This window comes from Poecilia latipinna, unplaced genomic scaffold (assembly GCF_001443285.1).
Source record: "Poecilia latipinna isolate Pla-1442-1.1 unplaced genomic scaffold, P_latipinna-1.0 Scaffold316, whole genome shotgun sequence".
NCBI lineage: Eukaryota > Metazoa > Chordata > Actinopteri > Cyprinodontiformes > Poeciliidae > Poecilia > Poecilia latipinna.
Window position 1 is genome coordinate 75,047 of NW_015112932.1, and position 17,469 is coordinate 92,515.

Below are 17,469 nucleotides of genomic sequence, written 5' to 3' on the forward strand. Positions count from 1 at the left end.
TCCCTCTTTCCCCCCCCCGCGCCCTTCCCCTCTTTTTCCCCCCGTTTTTTCAGGGCGTTGCGCTTTTTCTTTTTTTTTTTTTTTTTTTTTTTTTTTTTTTAATGCCTTGCCCTCCACAAGACTATATAGCCCCAACGACAGCCAAATAATAATGAATCATTTCATAAATAATGGGTTTAGGAGCTTATCGGGAATGAAGAGGCCGCTGCCGTGCGCTTATCTCACTCGGCCACATTGCGGCCTGTGTTCCGCTCCCCATACAGAGAGGGAGCGCACTGGATGCGGCGGGGAATAACTTACACTTGCACACACGCGCGCACACACACACACACATACACACACACAGCTCCATAAACTGGCAGGGAAAAAAAAAAAAAAAAAGAAAAACCTCAGACATGGATGACCCACTCACAAAATGGCTCCACTTACACAGTAACATCAACAACACGGCTGAAACGGTAAGTGCGAAAAACTCCCTCTCCACGTTGAACCGTCGTGGCGTCGCTCCTCTTGTTGCGGTAGGGATACGGTTGGGTTTATTGTGTTGTTATAATGAGCGACATATTTAGTCTATATTTTCTAGTTTTGTCCGATCGAGTTGAGACTGGGGGGGGGGAGGGAACGGATGCGAGGCCTGTAGGAGAATCCCCAGAAACAATAAAAAAAACTCCGCGTCTATTATAATCAGTCTGTTGTTCGTTTTTCATATTAGCAGAGCTTTTTTTTCCCATTAGATTACTCCTGAAAGCACCTTACGCGGACATATACTGGGTGATAAACATAATGTCAAAACCTTAGCGCTCCCTTGTAGCAATAATAGCATTATGGCCTTCCCAGTAAATACATAAAAATACATCTACAAATTAATTTCTAGCTGCTAGTGCTAATAAAACGACCCAATCCGAGCTACTTTGGAATATTTCAGAACTAGCGAGAAGAAAAGGAAAGATTTTATTTCGACGCAGAAATAGCCTACTAAGCTCCCGTGTAGATAGTGTCTTCATTATGTATGAACGTTGATTATTTTCACCCATTAATAAAGAGCTACAATAATATACTCTTTAATCTACAAAACGCGAATTACAATTAGACATATATATTTTTTTGTCTCACTTAAAAAGACATTTCTCTTTGTGGGCTGCATTGTCGTGAATCAAGCATAGTATTACAAAGTATAACTTACCAGACATTGCGCAAATAAAAATACCTCTCGAAGCTCATGTGGTTGGGAAATTATTTAGCCTATTCGAGTCTGCCGAATTTAGACAGTGAAGAATTTTAACATTAAGATCGAATCCTCGACCTGTACAGGCAGGTTTTGTTGTTGTTTGCAAAGGTGATTTTTCGGTAAACTGACCACTAAAATAAAACATAACATGTTATATTAAAAAAAAAATCTTTCAGTTGAGAAAGATCGTCCGATTGATTTTTTTTTTAGAGTGAAAAATGTATTGATCAAAAGGAAATAAAACGGTTAATTCCAACTTAAAATGTTTATTTTTTCATTTTTTGTTTCATAATAACTCAAACATTGTCTAAACGTGGTAATTATTAATGTCTGGATAATTATAAAGGCTTTGTAAGATAAAAAAAAAAGATCATTCAAGTGAACTCTTATTTAAGATTTAAACTAGAGCAAATGCTTGCTGTGTGAGGTAACGATTATATTAATCGAGGACATTTTCACTTAGGACATTGTGGGACTGTAAAAGCGGGTCACGATTCAAAAATGATGGAAAAACGGGAGCAGGAGCTTTGTCCTGGAAGTCCCGACGCGGGATCCGGTCCTGGAAAGCGAGAAGACTCGGCCATCATCTCCAGACACAACGGATACAAGGAGGAAGAGAAGCCGAGGATAGAAAGGGGGGAGGAGGGTGATGCCAGTGAGAGGGTGAAGGAGGAGGAGGAGGAGGCGGACAAGAAGGAGAGGGGAGGGAGCTTCAAAGGGGCTGAGGAGACGGATGACGTTCCGCTGCAGAACTCGAGCAACGGGACCAGCATCAGCATCATCATCAACGGCGTTGCCAGGGAAACTGCCTCTCTCAACGCCCTTGACCTGAAAAGGGAAGTGCCGGTGATCGAGCTCTCCAGGAGGGACGCTATAAAAGCACTGGAGCAGAGGACGGAGAGCCATTTGGTGCCGATCACGGAACTTCGCAGACCTCCACCGCTGCCGCTGCCGCCGCCGCACCGAGACGACGCTCGAATGGTCCAGCTGAGCCCAAACGCGTTCCCTGTCCCGGCCCGGGCGATGCTCTACAATCTGGCGCAGCCTCTCGCCGCCATCAACAGGTACCTTTGAAGTCGGAAAGATATCGACTGTTTTAAATGCACGTTTTATCTTTGACGTTTGGACGGAAACTTGTTAAGGGAAAATGCACTTTCGCATCTGGGTGTAAAAACTTTTGATGTGACGCAGCGATGTTTTTTCTCCTGATGAAATCCGAGTTTTCTCACATTGCCACATCAATTAACCTGTATTTGTTTTCTATTTTTCTTTTTTTTATAGTCTTGGAGGAGAGTCAGAGCAGTACAGCATGTACCCCAGCAACAGGGTAAAGCGCCGCCCGGCGCCTTATGAGGTTGAACTCGACGAGGGTAGGCGCATTTTAGATCTTTATAAGTATGGTAAGATGCACTTCTGCTGTGTGCTCCTTCTGCCAGTACAGTCCCTCTTCCCCTCCCCTGCCCTCCCCCCCAAGTGTCCCTCCCTCATCTCCATTGTCATTCATCCCTTGACATGGACGTACACTATTCCCAATCTGAGAGTTGCAGAAGATGCGTTGCAAAGAGGGGGTTATAGGAAGGAAATAAAAATAAAAGAGTTCAATTCTCAATTCGTGAGAATTGTAAAATCTTACTTCGCAGAACAAATTACTATACCTGTACCTGCGTATAATTAAAACAAGCCATTCTTAGGCAAATTTGGAGTTGATTTGATTTGAAACATTCTCTCCAGTGCTGCCCACTCACTGTCATAAAGGGGAGGAGAATTGCGGGTGCTGCTGCCTCCATGCCAAGGTTTTACTGCAGAGTGGGCTGAAGGATTAAGATAGGCTGGGTGTGTTCCAAGAGCAACAATAACCAAAAAAAAATAAAAGAAAAGAAAAAAAGACACATCTGTTGGGGGTGGAATAATATGACTACCTGCAGAGAAGCATCTCAGTGTGTCTAAATAAAAATAAAAAATAAAAAAAATAAATGAGTGTTTTCTCGTACCCTTAAAAATCTGTTTGTACTGAGGACAGTTTTGCTAGATATTTAAGGTTGCTTGTTACCTGTATCTAAGCTTTGAAGATGATCTAAATAAAAGTGAAATTAATTTCATAGTTTTAATGACGGGAGTTAAACACTCCCCTATAATACAGACTTTATTGTTGCAGTATGACAGACAAAAGCACTTTCTTCTTTTATTCCTAAAATCCACAATTGAAAGTCAAATCTTTTAGATCGTACTTTTACATGCAAAAAGCATTTGAGTCTATCTGATTAAAAAAAAAAAAAAATCCTAGATTGAAGAAAGGAGTTAACATCCACTCCAAAAAACTTTTCAACTTCTATTTGATATTTGAGGCAGGGTATTTTGGGTGTATTATTATTATTATTATTATTATTATTATTATTATTATTATTTAGCTATTTTCAAAGTAGCCTTCAAAGAAGTGTGTTTAACTAAATAAAACTGATTATGGATTGCAGAACAGGGCTAAGTGATCAACCCAAACATATTTTGCTTTTGAGATTTGTGCAAGCAAAATCTTGTGTTGTTAAAACTTTAGGGCGGAACAAAAGATAGTGTTGCAACCAGCATGTAAGAGATAGAGTTGAATAGTTCAAATAAAGTTTTATTTCCCTATCTTCAGAGAAGCTTTCAAGTGTGTGTAGACGAATGCAAATTCACTAGATTGCACTATATAGTTAACTCAACCTCAGAAACTACCTTCATTCTTGAGGTTTGGCAAAGAAAATCAAAAATTTGAAAACAGGATACGGAGGACAGTTTTGCTATTTTTATGTGAATGTTGCAAATTATTATTTTTTTGCATCCTATAAATAAATAAATAAATAATCATTTATTTCAGGATGTGGTAAACACACCCTTCCAAATGCCAATTATTTTTGAGGTTTGTCGAACTACAGTAAATAAATAATGTCTTATATATGATAATCCTTGGTTATACTGAGTGCAAATGTTGATTACTGCGATTGTTTTCTATTTTTTTTTCTCCTTACAAATATTGTGCTTCCTGTTTGCTGCTACACTTTCTAAGCACTTTATAACTTGCTTGCTTTTGAAAATCCACGTTTTCAGTAATGTTTGAATGTCATGTTTTAACTGCTTCACTGCTGCGTCACCTTAGACTCCTTATATCAGTATTTTTCTTTCTTTCCGTCCTCTCCAACAGCTGGCCAGCCTAAGATTGTGCGTCGCATTTTCACAAACAGCCGTGAGCGTTGGCGGCAACAGAATGTAAACGGTGCGTTTGCGGAGCTCCGCAAACTCATCCCCACTCACCCTCCGGACAAGAAGCTGAGCAAAAACGAGATCCTGAGACTTGCTATGAAGTACATCAGCTTCCTCTCCAACCTCCTGGAGGACCAGGACGGAGGGCGAAATGTTGGCAACAGTACTGACGGAGACACGGGGCTGCTGGTTGGTGTCCCAACCCATGAGGGAGGCCCTCAGGGTGCGCCTCATCAAGAAACCGTGGTGGGCCTAGCGAGGGATGATCTTCTGGAGACAATGTCGCCAGGCTCCAGCTGTGGTAGCCTACCTGATGGGGACGGGGATGGGAGTCCCGAGAGCTTCATGGAGGACCAGGACTCACCTCCGGCTACAAGGACTCTAACAGCATCCCGCGGACCTTCACTGCACCTAGCGGCTAGAGATCTGAGGCGCAACGGACGCCCATTAGATGGTTCCACTCGACGATGATGCTGACACCAGGAGAGCACAGTCATGACATCAAAGACTAGAGAAGAGCAATTACATATGATTCGGAACACCTCAAACACCTTTTACCTTGGAGTAATCAGTTTAGGAAGAGTTAACTCACTCGAAAGGGAAAGACGATAAATACCGTGGTTTAAATTTGAACTTGTAAATCGTGCATGTGCCATGTTCTTGACCAACCTTGCGGACTATAAGCTTCTACGCGTTGAAAGTTCCAAAGACACCCTCTGAAATGAAACTATATAAAAAAAAAGAAAAGAATGAAAGAAAACATTTTAAATCAAACACTCGTTATTTAGAGGACGTTAAGCGTAAGGAGTTCATTTTGGGCTAAATTTGCAGTCGCCATTGATTGCAAAATGGTGCATAATATGGTATTGATCCACTTTGCTTGAACAGTTTTGTAGGGAGCCTGGTCCAAAATGCCAAGACATAAACATAAAGATGTAAGTGGAACAAGTTTCATAGGGCAGAATAATAATAATAAAATAAATGTTTGCGAGAGGCTGTTAACACAGTGGAACAGGTGGGACTCTGATGCAGTTACGTATGTATTGTAAATAGTATTATATTTCCACTGCAAAATATAATAACAGTGACTTTCCAGTCACAAGGTTTCAGATGTACCATAGTGTGTTTGTGAATGGGTTTACTATCAAAACTCTCTTTGAAGAGATAGGATTGGAGAAGAAGGGAGAACAGAAATTCAACTCTACACGTGACGCTATAACAAGTGAACATATAGATGGAAGTACATCAAATGTGGTACCGCTTCTGTCACACCCGGTGATTAGAAAATCAAGCCAAATATTTCAATAGTCAAACAATTACGCTGTGTGTGAATAAAAACCACATGTATTTGAATTGTTGTGGAGGTACAATATAAACAGTGCTCTTAAAGTGTACAAAAGCAGGGGTCAGATGAAATCTTGAGATGACTCATTAAGTCCTTTTGATATGAATGTTTTAATGTTTTCTTTTTTTTTAAACTATAATGCAATGTAGTTTAGCAAGGTACACAAATAAGTCCCTTTTGTTTCCGCATTTTACGTGTACACGTACACTCCCACCACAGCTACCCCCCCTCCCACCACCACTTTGCAGTATTACCATGCGAACACCAGCAGTTTTATGGAAGTGTTCCTCACTGTTGTTGGTTGTTCTGCTTTTGTAGCAGAATCTGGTAGCTTATCTTGGTACCTTTGGTATTTTATGAATTACAGTAAAGGGACATTGTACGTTTGGTAATGACATATTTGTTGTATGATAGCTGTATCTATAAATATATTACAATGTTAAAGGGATGGATTTTATACAAAAAACAGAATAAAATATACAGAGAAAATTTGAATTTTTTACTGTGGCGTGTATTCATTTTAATATGTTTGTGTTACAGTTTTATTCTGCTATCATTTGGGTTTAGCTCATCCATTCTGTATACCCGCTTATCCTTGCGGGAGCTGGTGCCTGTCTCCAGCAGTAATTGGGCCATAGGTCGGGTAGACCATGGACAGGTCACCAGTCCATTGCAGGGTCACAGAGAAACAGGCAGGACAAATAACCATGCATGCACACTAAGGACAATACAGAAAGACAAATAAGCATCGCAGTCATGTTTTTGTCTGTTGGGGGAAGTCGGAGTACCCAGAGAGAACCGATAAATGTGCAGAAAGTCTCTAGGTTTGAATCCAGGACAGTTTTGAAAGGCAACAGTTCTACCAACTGCACCACTGTGCAGCGCCAGCACAATTCAATTCAGTTCAATTCAATTTTACTCATTTTGACTAAGTTCAGTGCTTATATTCAGATTACTTGATTTCAATTCAGTTCAGTTCAGATCATTTCACTCCAGCTAAATACACTCAAATTCAGTTTTGATTAGTTCAGCTGAGTCTTTATGTCTGGTCAGATTGATTAAGTTTAGTTCCATTTGTTCAGCTCATCCAAGTTTAGTTCAACTTAGTATAATCAGTTTAATTCTATTTAATATGATTTAATTCAGTCAAACTGAGTTAATTTCATTTACTTTTTGCCTACTAGATTCATTCTACTTCAGATGAATTCAGTTCAGTTCACTTTACCTCTGTTTATAATACCTCTCCTTTGTTTCGTTTTGTTAGTTAAGTTAAATTGAACTCAATTCACTTCAATTTTAATGAACTGAGATCAATGTCATTTATTTAATTGCAGCTCACCTCATCTTTATTTCAGTTCATTTTAATTTGACTAATTAAAGTTCATCCAATTCAGTTCAGTTCAGTTATCCAAACCGGCTCCACACCGGTTTGGATAACTTCATAGCTCGAGAACTTATTGTTTTTATCCCAAATCTTTTACCTTTGGTTTTCTCACTACGTCTCGCTTTCTGTTTCACGGCAGTAAAACATAAATTACTTATCTAAACGAGCAGGCAAGTGCGATGCCATGCAATTATTTCCCGCTTCATTTGAACGCGGAGTAAAGTTTAAAACCACAACCTCTTCAGAGAAACTCCCTCACTGGGAAGCTACGATCCTCACTTCCACCCCCAACAAGTGACAACTTCCTGTGGAGGTAACCATGGCTTGCTGACCTACAGGATATCCTGCCATTGTGAAAGTGAGTTTTTACAGCCTTCGCTGCGCTCGTTTGCTCACTGTTGCGTCTGCGCGTTTTGTTAACACAGATGTTCAGATCAAGCGTTCGCTGAACACGAATAAGATTCTTGAGCAGTGGAAGATTCACTGCTGTTTCACTAACATCATTTATTTATTTTTTTTTAACTAACAAAATAAAATAAAAAGAATCCGCGAAAAAGCAGCTTTTGGGTGAAGTTGACTTTAGCTTTGCGCGACAGGGTATGCCACCATCCTACTACCTCAACACTGAGCACTCAGATATTTCCAAAGGCTATAATTGCTTCCAGAGAGCATCAGAGACTACCAGGTGTTTGGAGACCTCTCCTGCGCTCCGCTCTGGCTGAGCTGCAACTCCACCGAGGGGCTCTCTAGGTTAATGCCTGCCAAACGTTTACCTGCTTCAGTTTTTCCTGACTCTCAGAAAAGACGCAGGCTCACAAAAGGGGGAAGGATAGGATAGAGGGAGCATACGAGGGACTGAAAGCAAGGGAGTGAAAGAGAGCGTGTATGTGTGTGTGAGAGAGCGCATGCTTATGTGTTTTCGTGTGTACGTGCGAACGGGGCCGGTGTGTATACGTCCGCATTTCATGGATCTGTTGGTGCGAGCTGTGTATATGAGTGTGTATGTGTATACGTTTATCAGCTCTGTGCAGATGGGTGGCAGAGTGGCTCTTGCAGCCAAATGATTCAGTATGCTAATGAGTTGTTATCTGCGGTGCTGCAGGAACAATATACTGTCTTTCTCGCAGGGGGAATCCAGCCTGCTGGGAACAGATTACACTGCACACACCGCCAAGGTAGTTATTTATATTTTCACATCGAGTAGTTGAAAATACATAAAATGTACAAACACACTTAGACACTTGCACACGTTTATGCCTCTGTGTGTGTGTGCGTTTGTTTGTAATACCTTGTGGGGACGATTTTCCTGACATATACTGTGTTGTGGGGACCAGGGAAACCCTGTTTTTGGGTCAGGGGTCAGAGTTAGGGCTAAGGTATGAATTGAGTTTTGGTTAGGGTTAGGAATGTGATGGTTAGGGTTAGGAAAAGGGTAAAGGTAAGGTTTAGGCTGTAGAAATGAATGGAAGTCAATGGAAAGTCCCCACAAAGATAGCAACTCAAACATGAGTGTGTGTGTGTGTGTGTGTGTGCGTGCGTGCGTGCGTGCGTGTGTGTGTCCATAAACAAACAAGCAAAAATAACATTTCAACAAACTGACACAAATAAATTGCCGTCACCACAAGCAGCAGCAAGAATGAGATGGAAATTTGACAAACACTCTGGATTCTTCCGCAGTGGATGGAGATGTCATGGGCCTTCCTCTTTAACAGGTATCACTGCTGTTTCTGTCTTTTTACGTAAATGTCTACAAATGCCGCTCCCCTAATTATGGAGAACTCTTAATTAATTATGAATGTTCTCCTTGAGATATCGTGGTATTAAAATAGACAGTGTTTTTATTATTTATTTATTTATTTTTTAATGGCCATTCTCTCTTTGTGAGTCAGATAAATCGTTAAGGCAAAATTAACAAGTATCATTCGATCAAAGAAATGACGCAAAATATATCTAAACTGCGCCAAACAGATGTGCATAAGGCATATTAATTTATTTCTACCAATTAACTCTTATTACTGTCAACAGAGGATGTGACCGCAGATGTCCGTGGTTTCTTCTGTATTCATGTATTAAAGAACACATCAAGCTCATTTGATGGTGTTCATAAATGCAGCATTCTAAATATCATTTCCTTCTTCCTAATGTTTCGCATCATGGTAATTTTGTAGCAAGTACGTGTTCACGCCCTGCAGTCAACAGTTGTGGTTAACATTACCCTTAGTGATTAGACTCCATTTGAAAACTGGAGGAAACAGGAAGACAATAAAATCTTTTATAACAGGTTTTGTTTACATTTCCACAAGTGTTTACATGTGGATAACTGCTGTCAAATATACTGGATTGACAAAATGTAAAACAGTTTTGTATGTCTAGTTTGCAGCTTGAGGTGATTCAAAACATGCAATTGTAAATAAAGTTTTTAATATTATTTAGTTTGTAAAAGATGTTATAGCTTCAAATGATCCAAGAAAGGGGAAAGGTTCTGTTGCATTGTTTATGTGCATTCATATTTTTTAAGCTTTATTTCAGGTCAGTGAAGACATACACACGCATAATTTGCTTTTCATTCATCAATAAGTGGAATTTGACGACGCTTCTTCAGCAAAAAGGAAAATCCAGACTACTAAAACTTATAGAAATTGTAGCAAAATCTTTAAATTCCTGTGGTATGCAGGCATCGCTGGTTTAGTTTTGTATCGTTTCCTTTATATTGTCAGGAAAAAAAAGCAACATAATAATTTTCTTTAAACAAACTTAAATTGATTAAAGTGGGGTTTAAATTAATATTTCAAAAATCTAACTACAGCTGTCCTGCTGATTTAGAAGGTAAGCAGTAAAAACTGCTTGGCGGTAAATTAAATTAGGAAAAAAAAAACACGACAGCAACCACATATTCTTCTATTTGGTAGCAAAGTTAAAGATAGTAATGAACCTGGAGGAACAGATACAGACACAGAGTCATAGTAACAACATATTTCTCCTTTTGTTAACCCATAAGTTTGAGTTTTTGTTTCCCAAATATAATGAGTAAAACTACTGTCAGTGTTCATAAAAGTATCTGTGTGCACAATATTAAATACAACACACACACACACACACACCCACACACACGTGTGTGTGTGAATGTAATGTTAAAATTATTTTAAACTGAAGGAAATGAGTAATAAGTATGTTTTTCAGTTGCATTAAATCTCTGGTGTGTCTTTCAGGAGCATTGGGAGGCTTTTCTCCCCCATGCACAGAATCTGTTTGCCTGACAGTTATCATGACAGATTTGTTCTGATTGGTGTTAGACATAAGTAGTTAATAGGAGAGTAAGCCAAGATGATTAATATTCGTATTTCCATTCTAATTATAGAAAGACAATTCGACTTAACTATTATGAGTCAGACCAAGTCTTTGTGAATCAAGTAAAAGACAAAAAAACATTTTGAGTGTTTTCCATCCAATTCTGTGACTGGTATTGTGTTTAAGGCTGATGTATTAACCTTCTCTGTTTGCAGACAGCTAAGTTAATTTTTACTTTTTCGAGTGACTAGATTCAAATATTACATTTCAGTCATATCGTGTTTTTAGTCTCTTTCTGCAACCTGTTTGCCTGTGTTTTAATGCAAAACTCGACGTTGTGGTCCCCAGTAATGATTTTTTTTTTTTGCCAAATATGAGCATATTATGCCCTCTAGTGGTTACTTGCGGTAACTTAGGGTCTCAAGAATTGATGTGATTTTCTTACTGAAATCCCAAATCCTTTATGAAATTAGTACCGCCTCTCTTAATAAACGAAAATCCATACATGAATGTTCTTTCAAGCAGAGTAATTTTAATGCAGTTTCAACCAACAAAATCTGAAATAAAAAATGATGCTCTCTCCTAGTGTAATAAAACATGCAAAGCAATTGGCTTGATCAGAGTAACTCTTTAAAAAAGAAGAAAAAAGAATTTTAAGCTGCAACATTTTACAGAAACATAAGCTGAGAGATATCCCTCTACAAGCTACAGCTAAAATAAGACAGTTGTAAAGTTAGAAGTTGCACTCAAATCTTTTTCATAGCACTTGCTTTTGTAGTCGAGTCTGGGTAAATCAGGAAGCCGGAGAAGGTGCTATCGTCCTCGCTGCTGGAGTAAACCCCGTTCCAGTCCCTCAGGGTCTCCAGCCACACCTGATCTCCCTCGCTGAGCTGCATCAGGATGAGGTTGGAAGCCTGGTCGATGTCCTGGCCGTAAAGGGAATCTCGCGTCCTCACTTTCCGTACCCCGTTAACCACCAGGGCAACCCGCAGGGGCCGGTTGCGCACAGTGATGTGATAAGTGAGTAAGTAGACTCCCGAGAGTGTGACGTTGAACTTGTTGAGTGCCGGGTCCCAGTGACCCTCCTCATTGTAAAAGACCTTATCAAACTTCACAGGCAGACCGGGTGGAGGAAAGGACCGACTTGGGAACAAACCCACACTGAAAGCAGATCGAGCCGGCTCCAGACTCTCACCTGGATCGCCTTTTGGGCCCCGGGGGCCCCGTACGCCTTTAACTCCCCTCTCCCCCCTCATTCCTGCTACTCCTCTTGCACCTGGAGGCCCTCTTGCGCCGACGTCTCCCTTCTCTCCTGCTGGCCCCATTTCTCCTTTTGAACCATCACTGCCCTTTGCTCCTTGAGGACCCATCTCACCTTTTGGACCAGGAGGCCCAGGATCACCAAGATCACCTTTCTGTCCTCTCTCACCAAGTAGACATTCTCCCAAACGTCCCTGTTCACCTTTCTGACCCTTTGTCCCAGCTGTCCCTGGGGGACCCATAGGCCCAACGGTGCCCATAGTTCCATTGTGACCAGGCTCTCCTTTTTCTCCTGTGTCTCCTTTCAGCCCATTGATCCCATTTTCACCTTTCTCTCCTTTGAGGCCCAAATCACCTACGGCATGTGAGGAGTTTATGTGAAAAAAATTAAAAAAAGAAGGAGAGAAATTATAGAAGGTTTTGTATCATGGGATGCAGTTTAACCATTTACAGGCATGTTTGTTCATTTTAATTTTAAATACTGTGACATAAAAGTAGGGAACACATCAATGTTTTTCTCCAAAATATATCTGTAATGGTGCTACTAACATGAAATCATTTACAGACATACTGTGTATATGTTCATTTTTTTTTTTTTGTATATTTTGGGTTTCTTGAATTTTTACAGACGTGGTACCAATTCCATGTCAGCAGCCTCGTTAGAAATATATCTACAGAGAACAACATTGCCATGTTTTGACAGGGAATCCAAATCTAGTTTTTGAAAGAAGAAGCTACAAACCTTTCTCTCCAGGTTTCCCTGGCAGTCCAGGGGAGCCCGGTAAACCGCTTGGCCCTGGATCTCCTTTTTCACCTGTGGCAGTTTTGGTGAAGTAAAAAAAAAAAAAAAACAAGAACATATGTCAAAAATAACTTTTTGTGACAAGCAGACAGCATAAATAGAGTGGCAAACAAGTTGGACCTTTCTCGCCATTTAATCCACTGAGCCCAGGTAACCCAGCTGGTCCTGGAGAACCCTGGGGTCCAATTTCTCCCTTTTCTCCTGGTAACCCTAAAAATAAGAGGAGAAATTAAGTTTGGCCTCCAAAATTTTATTCAAAGGACAACAACGATCCGATCTTACCTGGAGGGCCCCTTTCCCCCGGCGGCCCCTGTTCACCAGTCGGTCCTTTGGGACCTTTCTCTGGCGGACAGCACTCACACATATTGAAGAAGCATTCATTGTAGTCAAAAGTATAATTTCCTGGGGCGTTTCCAGGGGGCAGGATTGCATCAGCGAGGTACTCGGTTGGGTAAGCCTCACTGTTGACGGTGCTGCTGTCTGTTGGGGACAGGGAGTATCCGTCCGTCATAAACCCAGTTGTTTCCTCTGTGTGCAGGCTGCTGGAGATAGACGGGTTTTTTGTCGCAATCTGTCCAGACCTTCCTCCTCCACCTAAGCCACCAGTCCCAGTTTGAGGAGGCTTGTTGGTGTTCTGAGGTTTGGGCCAGTGTGTGGTCCTGGCACCAGACGTGAGCGTAACAATGAAGGCCATAAAGACAGTGGTCACCAGGATGAGATCAGCGGATGGCATGCTGAATGATTGGGTGGAAGTTAGAAGATGGATTACTGGTTGTTTATTTCAAAGATTCGCAAGACAAAAAAAAAAAAATCCCTGTTTTCAGAAGAGCGGCATCGTTTTTGAAAGTCAATCAAAAAGTCGGTTCTGTCGACATTATAGGTCGAGGTGGAGTTCAATCTTCTCGTTCAAATGAAAAATAACATTCAAATTTTCACTAAAATGAATTTGGACTACTGTGAAATATTTCACAACAGGTTTAATATTTATGAGTAGGGGTTTCATATTTGAGTAAAATAGATGTGCTTTGAATAGCTGTTTCCTCTGCAGTGTATTTTGACTCATTTTGACAATAAGTTTAAAGGTCATGTTCCAATTTTCCTTATTGTTCCAAACCATTACTCTTGGCATTAAATGGACAATGCAATGCAAAAACCGACATCTTGTCATACTTCAGCTAATGATGTCAGAGTACTGCATATGATTTCATGTTAGTCAAACACAAAATAGGATAAAATTGTGAAGTGGAAGAATAATAATAGAAGGTTTTCCTATTTTGATTTTTGTAAATTAAAATAGGAAAGTCAATTGTCTGTATTGTGTTCAGTTGTGTCCTTGCGTGTGCTTCTAAATTGTCTGGACTTTGACTGGACTATCATAACGCAGCAATTTGTTTTCATCTAAGCCATTCATTGTACCCTGGTGGAGGGTTTTTGTCTTGGTAGAAAGCTAACAAATGGCCAAGACTCTAAGCTTTGACAGCCTCTCTCAGGTTTTCTACAGTAATGTCCCTGTGTTTATTTTCATCCGACTTTCAATAAACTCTGACCAGTTTACCTTTTAATGCTGCCACCACCATATTGGTACCAGGGCGTAAGCACCTTTTTCTCCACATATTTTTTCTGTCCCCTACAGTCATGACATTTGAATACAGTATTTTTTTTAAAGCATGCAGATCTTAAAAACTGGAAAAGGATTTAGAAAGCATGTGGTAAAATCCCAAAGACCAAAAACAGACACACTTTGGAAAAAGCCTGCCAGTCAACACGGTGCTGTTGTTTCTAAAATCGTATTGTGGAACTGAAATAAAAACGATGGAAGTCCTATATTGAACACAAACTCTGAAATTATCTGTGCAGAAGTCATTTCAGTTTAAAATAAAAAAAAAAAAACTGGACTTTTGCTGGACTTTTGCTTTTTATGAAATTGGAAATGGTTGAAGCATTTATCAGTAACAAATACAACGGCAAGAGTTTGTGATAGAATGTGGGTGCACTGATGTCACTGACCTGGAAGATTCCCTTTGCATGAAGCATTCCTGATATATTAAAATTTCACAAGTAATATTCCATTATGTAATATGTTTTGTCTGTTTGTTTGTGTACCTGTCACAAAAAACATGCCTTACATACTTTTATTATGCAAAGCAGTTTGAATTGCCTCATTGCTGATACAAATACAAATAAACTGGACTCGACATGACAAAAGGAAACATTTTCCTAATCAAGAAGTGTAGATAATGGGAAACGTAGCTCATAACGTGTTAAAGATTTATAGCTCAAAACTTTCTTAAGCATGTTGCTGGCATCAACATTTGTATTTCTTCATATTTTCTGACCACAATGCCATTTCAGTCATGAATCTGAATAGCCCATCTGTGTTGAAAATACTCATATTTAAAGTGATAAATCCAAGTTTATTTTAAAGTTTAATTTCAAGATTTTTCTGGAAAGGAGCTCTGCAGCAAGGAAAAGCATCCAGAAGCAAAATATATATTTACCTGGTTATGTAGACTGTGATGATTCTTCACTCCATCCCAACCAAGCAGGGACTGGTGGTGTTTACAGCCTCTCTTTTTTATTGCTAATGTGGCCCAACTTCGGCACCTTCACACCAATGAAAGAACAAAACACGGAGGGTTATCAAGACGCAGGAGGGCTGGACTGGACAGATTGTGTGACTCTTTATGGATACGAAACAAAAGCAGGTTGTGTACAAAGACAGACTTTCTTCTTCTTTGCAAATGGGATATGAATACGGTCCCCCGAGACTACATCAACTATTAAAGAGTTATTTGTTTTGCTTTTCTGAAAACAAGAAGACATGCAATTTTAGAAAAGGTTCTGTTAGCATTACGCATTTTGTTTAGCTGTACAAGTTCGGACACAGTTTGCAGTAAAAGGCATTTCATAACAAACCAAGTGTAAAGGGTAGTGATCACACCGTCTGGCAGTACTTCAAAGCAGATCAATGGATCACTGTACACCCTGTGGGAGGAGGATCAATGTCTTGAAACAGATGGCATTGAAACCCCAAGCCAACCATTTACTTCCTTGACCAAGCACACCTAAGAATCAGCCCAGAAATCCAGAGGAGCATAATGGAAATTTAACACTGATTAAGTGTCAGAATATCTGACGTTAATGTCAAGCTTCCACATGCAAATCTCTTCAAACGCCTTTTGAGGTTTGCTCTTTCCATCGATGTGCTCTTCAGCTTCTATACAAATCTAAAACAGCTATAAGCTTAAGATTTACCCCCAAAGTATTAGCTACGCTCAAGCTTAGTTAAACTGAATGGATCTTAGGTCTTTGGTGCTATTTCATAGAGAACATAGAGACTGGACTTTGGCTGGGCCATTCAAATGCAGGAACAAGGTTTAGTCTTAGGTATTCCATTATTACCCTGCCAAACTGAAAGAACTTTGTTTATTTCTCTGTCTATGGTGCATGAGTTTAATCTTGGCTGCAATCTGACTGAATTTTAGAGCATGGAGGTTATGGGCAAGTTTATGCTTGAAAACCTTGAGACTGGGAATTCTGATTCCTCAAACAATGCACTATGAAAGCCATTGCCAAATGAGTAAAGGCATTTAGATTCCCCATGTTATTATATCCTTCATTTCTGCAGCAGGAATTCTGTCAAGTGGTATATAGATTCCGTCCTTCTTTTCAATATGTTGACCAAATCAAATACATTGAAGTTCCCATGCGTATAACAAATCTGTGCAGGTAGAGCGCCAAAAGCAGCTTTAGCTACTTTTGAGATATGCTTATTATGTCTATGGACTTTAGCACATACATAATATAAGAGTAGACCCCGCATTGGCCGCTCCGGCGCAGGAAATACGGCGGTATGCCCTCCTACTTTCCTCAATCAAAACAGCAGAAGATGCCTCAGCACTGAGGGATATTGTTGTTTGGATCTATGGATTATTGATGTAAAGGCTCCACAGACAACATTTCACAAGTAAGATGGACATATTATTGTGTATATATTGTGATTAGAATATTACTTTACTGTATTTATGTCCACCGGCGAGATACCAGCTAATATTAGCTACAGTGCTTGGTGTAATACGGGTTCAGCCCCGCTATGAAGGCTAGCTGAGATTCCGTACATCTAAAAAAATTAATTATTCTCTAACATTGACTTAGATTATCTGACACAAGGGCATATATATGAAATTAAACAATATAACACATATTATAAAACTTATATTATGTGTTATAACATTCACCGGCAAAGTTTACACAGGTGGTAAAGACTATTATTTATATCCTTTTAGTCTGTCAAAAGTAAGATACATCCTAAATCTTCCGTTTTTGTTTTGAAAGTTTCCTAAAGACGATGTGAGGAAGAAGAGGGAGATATCTATAAAGAGAGACGGATTCACTGCAGCACGGATGAATCACATCGGATTTTGGACTCGTCGGCTGAAAAACATATATATATATATATATATATAATTCAGTATTAATCATTATTTATTTGTGCCATTATTAATCTTTATTAGTGTTTGTATAGTTATATAAATATGTATTGATATTACATAATTTATTAAATAAATGATGAACGGCTGTGTGCTTTGTAATATGCTCTTCATACATCAATATCAGAATATTCCATTCCTGTTCTATTGTTTTCCCCACTAAGCATATTTAAATATGCTGAACTATGTATCAATACAATTAAAAAATACTTTAAAAATACAATTGTTTATAAATGTAGCTTTGATAGATGTTTGAATATGGTTTACAGTAACAAAAAAGTGTGTTATGATCGATTAAATGCGCTGATACGTCATTGTGCTGCTAAACACATAACGCTGAGTGGAGTGGAGTACCGCTCCAAGATGGCCGCCCTAAATCTCGTCAGCGACAATATGCGAGAGCGGTCCATGAGGCGTCTATCCTTATATTATTTC

At 39.6% G+C, this 17,469-nt stretch overlaps 2 protein-coding genes and 1 long non-coding RNA gene across 5 annotated transcripts; 2 read left to right on the forward strand and 1 right to left on the reverse strand.

Moving 5' to 3' along the window:
- The first annotated feature begins 307 nt into the window (after positions 1-307).
- tal1 (T-cell acute lymphocytic leukemia 1) lies at positions 308-6,305 on the forward strand. 2 transcript variants are annotated; one of them, XM_015034884.1, is made up of 4 exons: positions 308-458; positions 1,692-2,292; positions 2,510-2,628; positions 4,407-6,305. In XM_015034884.1, the coding sequence occupies exons 2-4, from the start codon at positions 1,730-1,732 to the stop codon at positions 4,934-4,936; spliced, it is 1,212 nt and encodes a 403-aa protein (XP_014890370.1). In that variant the 5' UTR covers positions 308-458; positions 1,692-1,729; the 3' UTR covers positions 4,937-6,305. The 2 variants fall into 2 exon arrangements, with proteins under 2 accessions (XP_014890370.1, XP_014890371.1); XM_015034885.1 differs by having other exon boundaries at positions 316-458; positions 2,510-2,598.
- Positions 6,306-8,735: 2,430 nt separating this feature from the next.
- Positions 8,736-11,110, forward strand: LOC106948965 (uncharacterized). Its single transcript, XR_001425293.1, has 2 exons — positions 8,736-8,906; positions 10,404-11,110. It is a non-coding gene; the product is annotated as an uncharacterized LOC106948965 (long non-coding RNA).
- Positions 10,993-15,733, reverse strand: otol1a (otolin 1a). Of its 2 annotated transcripts, none has more exons than XM_015034883.1 (5): positions 15,043-15,733; positions 12,827-13,024; positions 12,665-12,754; positions 12,485-12,556; positions 10,993-12,097 (listed from the first exon to the last, which is right to left on the reverse strand). In XM_015034883.1, the coding sequence occupies exons 2-5, from the start codon at positions 12,906-12,908 to the stop codon at positions 11,229-11,231; spliced, it is 1,113 nt and encodes a 370-aa protein (XP_014890369.1). In that variant the 5' UTR covers positions 12,909-13,024; positions 15,043-15,733; the 3' UTR covers positions 10,993-11,228. The 2 variants fall into 2 exon arrangements, with proteins under 2 accessions (XP_014890369.1, XP_014890368.1); XM_015034882.1 differs by having other exon boundaries at positions 12,827-13,278.
- Positions 15,734-17,469: the final 1,736 nt, after the last annotated feature.

Bases quoted from the DNA above. Each gene is read 5' to 3' on its own strand.
- tal1 (XM_015034884.1), top strand. From the start codon at position 1,730: ATGATGGAAAAACGGGAGCAGGAGCTTTGTCCTGGAAGTCCCGACGCG. The intron at 2,293-2,509 runs GTACCTTTGAAG...TTTTTTTTATAG, and splicing joins CCTCTCGCCGCCATCAACAG to TCTTGGAGGAGAGTCAGAGC. The intron at 2,629-4,406 runs GTAAGATGCACT...CCTCTCCAACAG, and splicing joins TTTAGATCTTTATAAGTATG to CTGGCCAGCCTAAGATTGTG.
- otol1a (XM_015034882.1), bottom strand. From the start codon at position 13,277: ATGCCATCCGCTGATCTCATCCTGGTGACCACTGTCTTTATGGCCTTC. The intron at 12,755-12,826 runs GTAAGATCGGAT...TCTTATTTTTAG, and splicing joins GGGGGAAAGGGGCCCTCCAG to GGTTACCAGGAGAAAAGGGA. The intron at 12,098-12,484 runs GTTTGTAGCTTC...CACATGCCGTAG, and splicing joins AGGGAAACCTGGAGAGAAAG to GTGATTTGGGCCTCAAAGGA.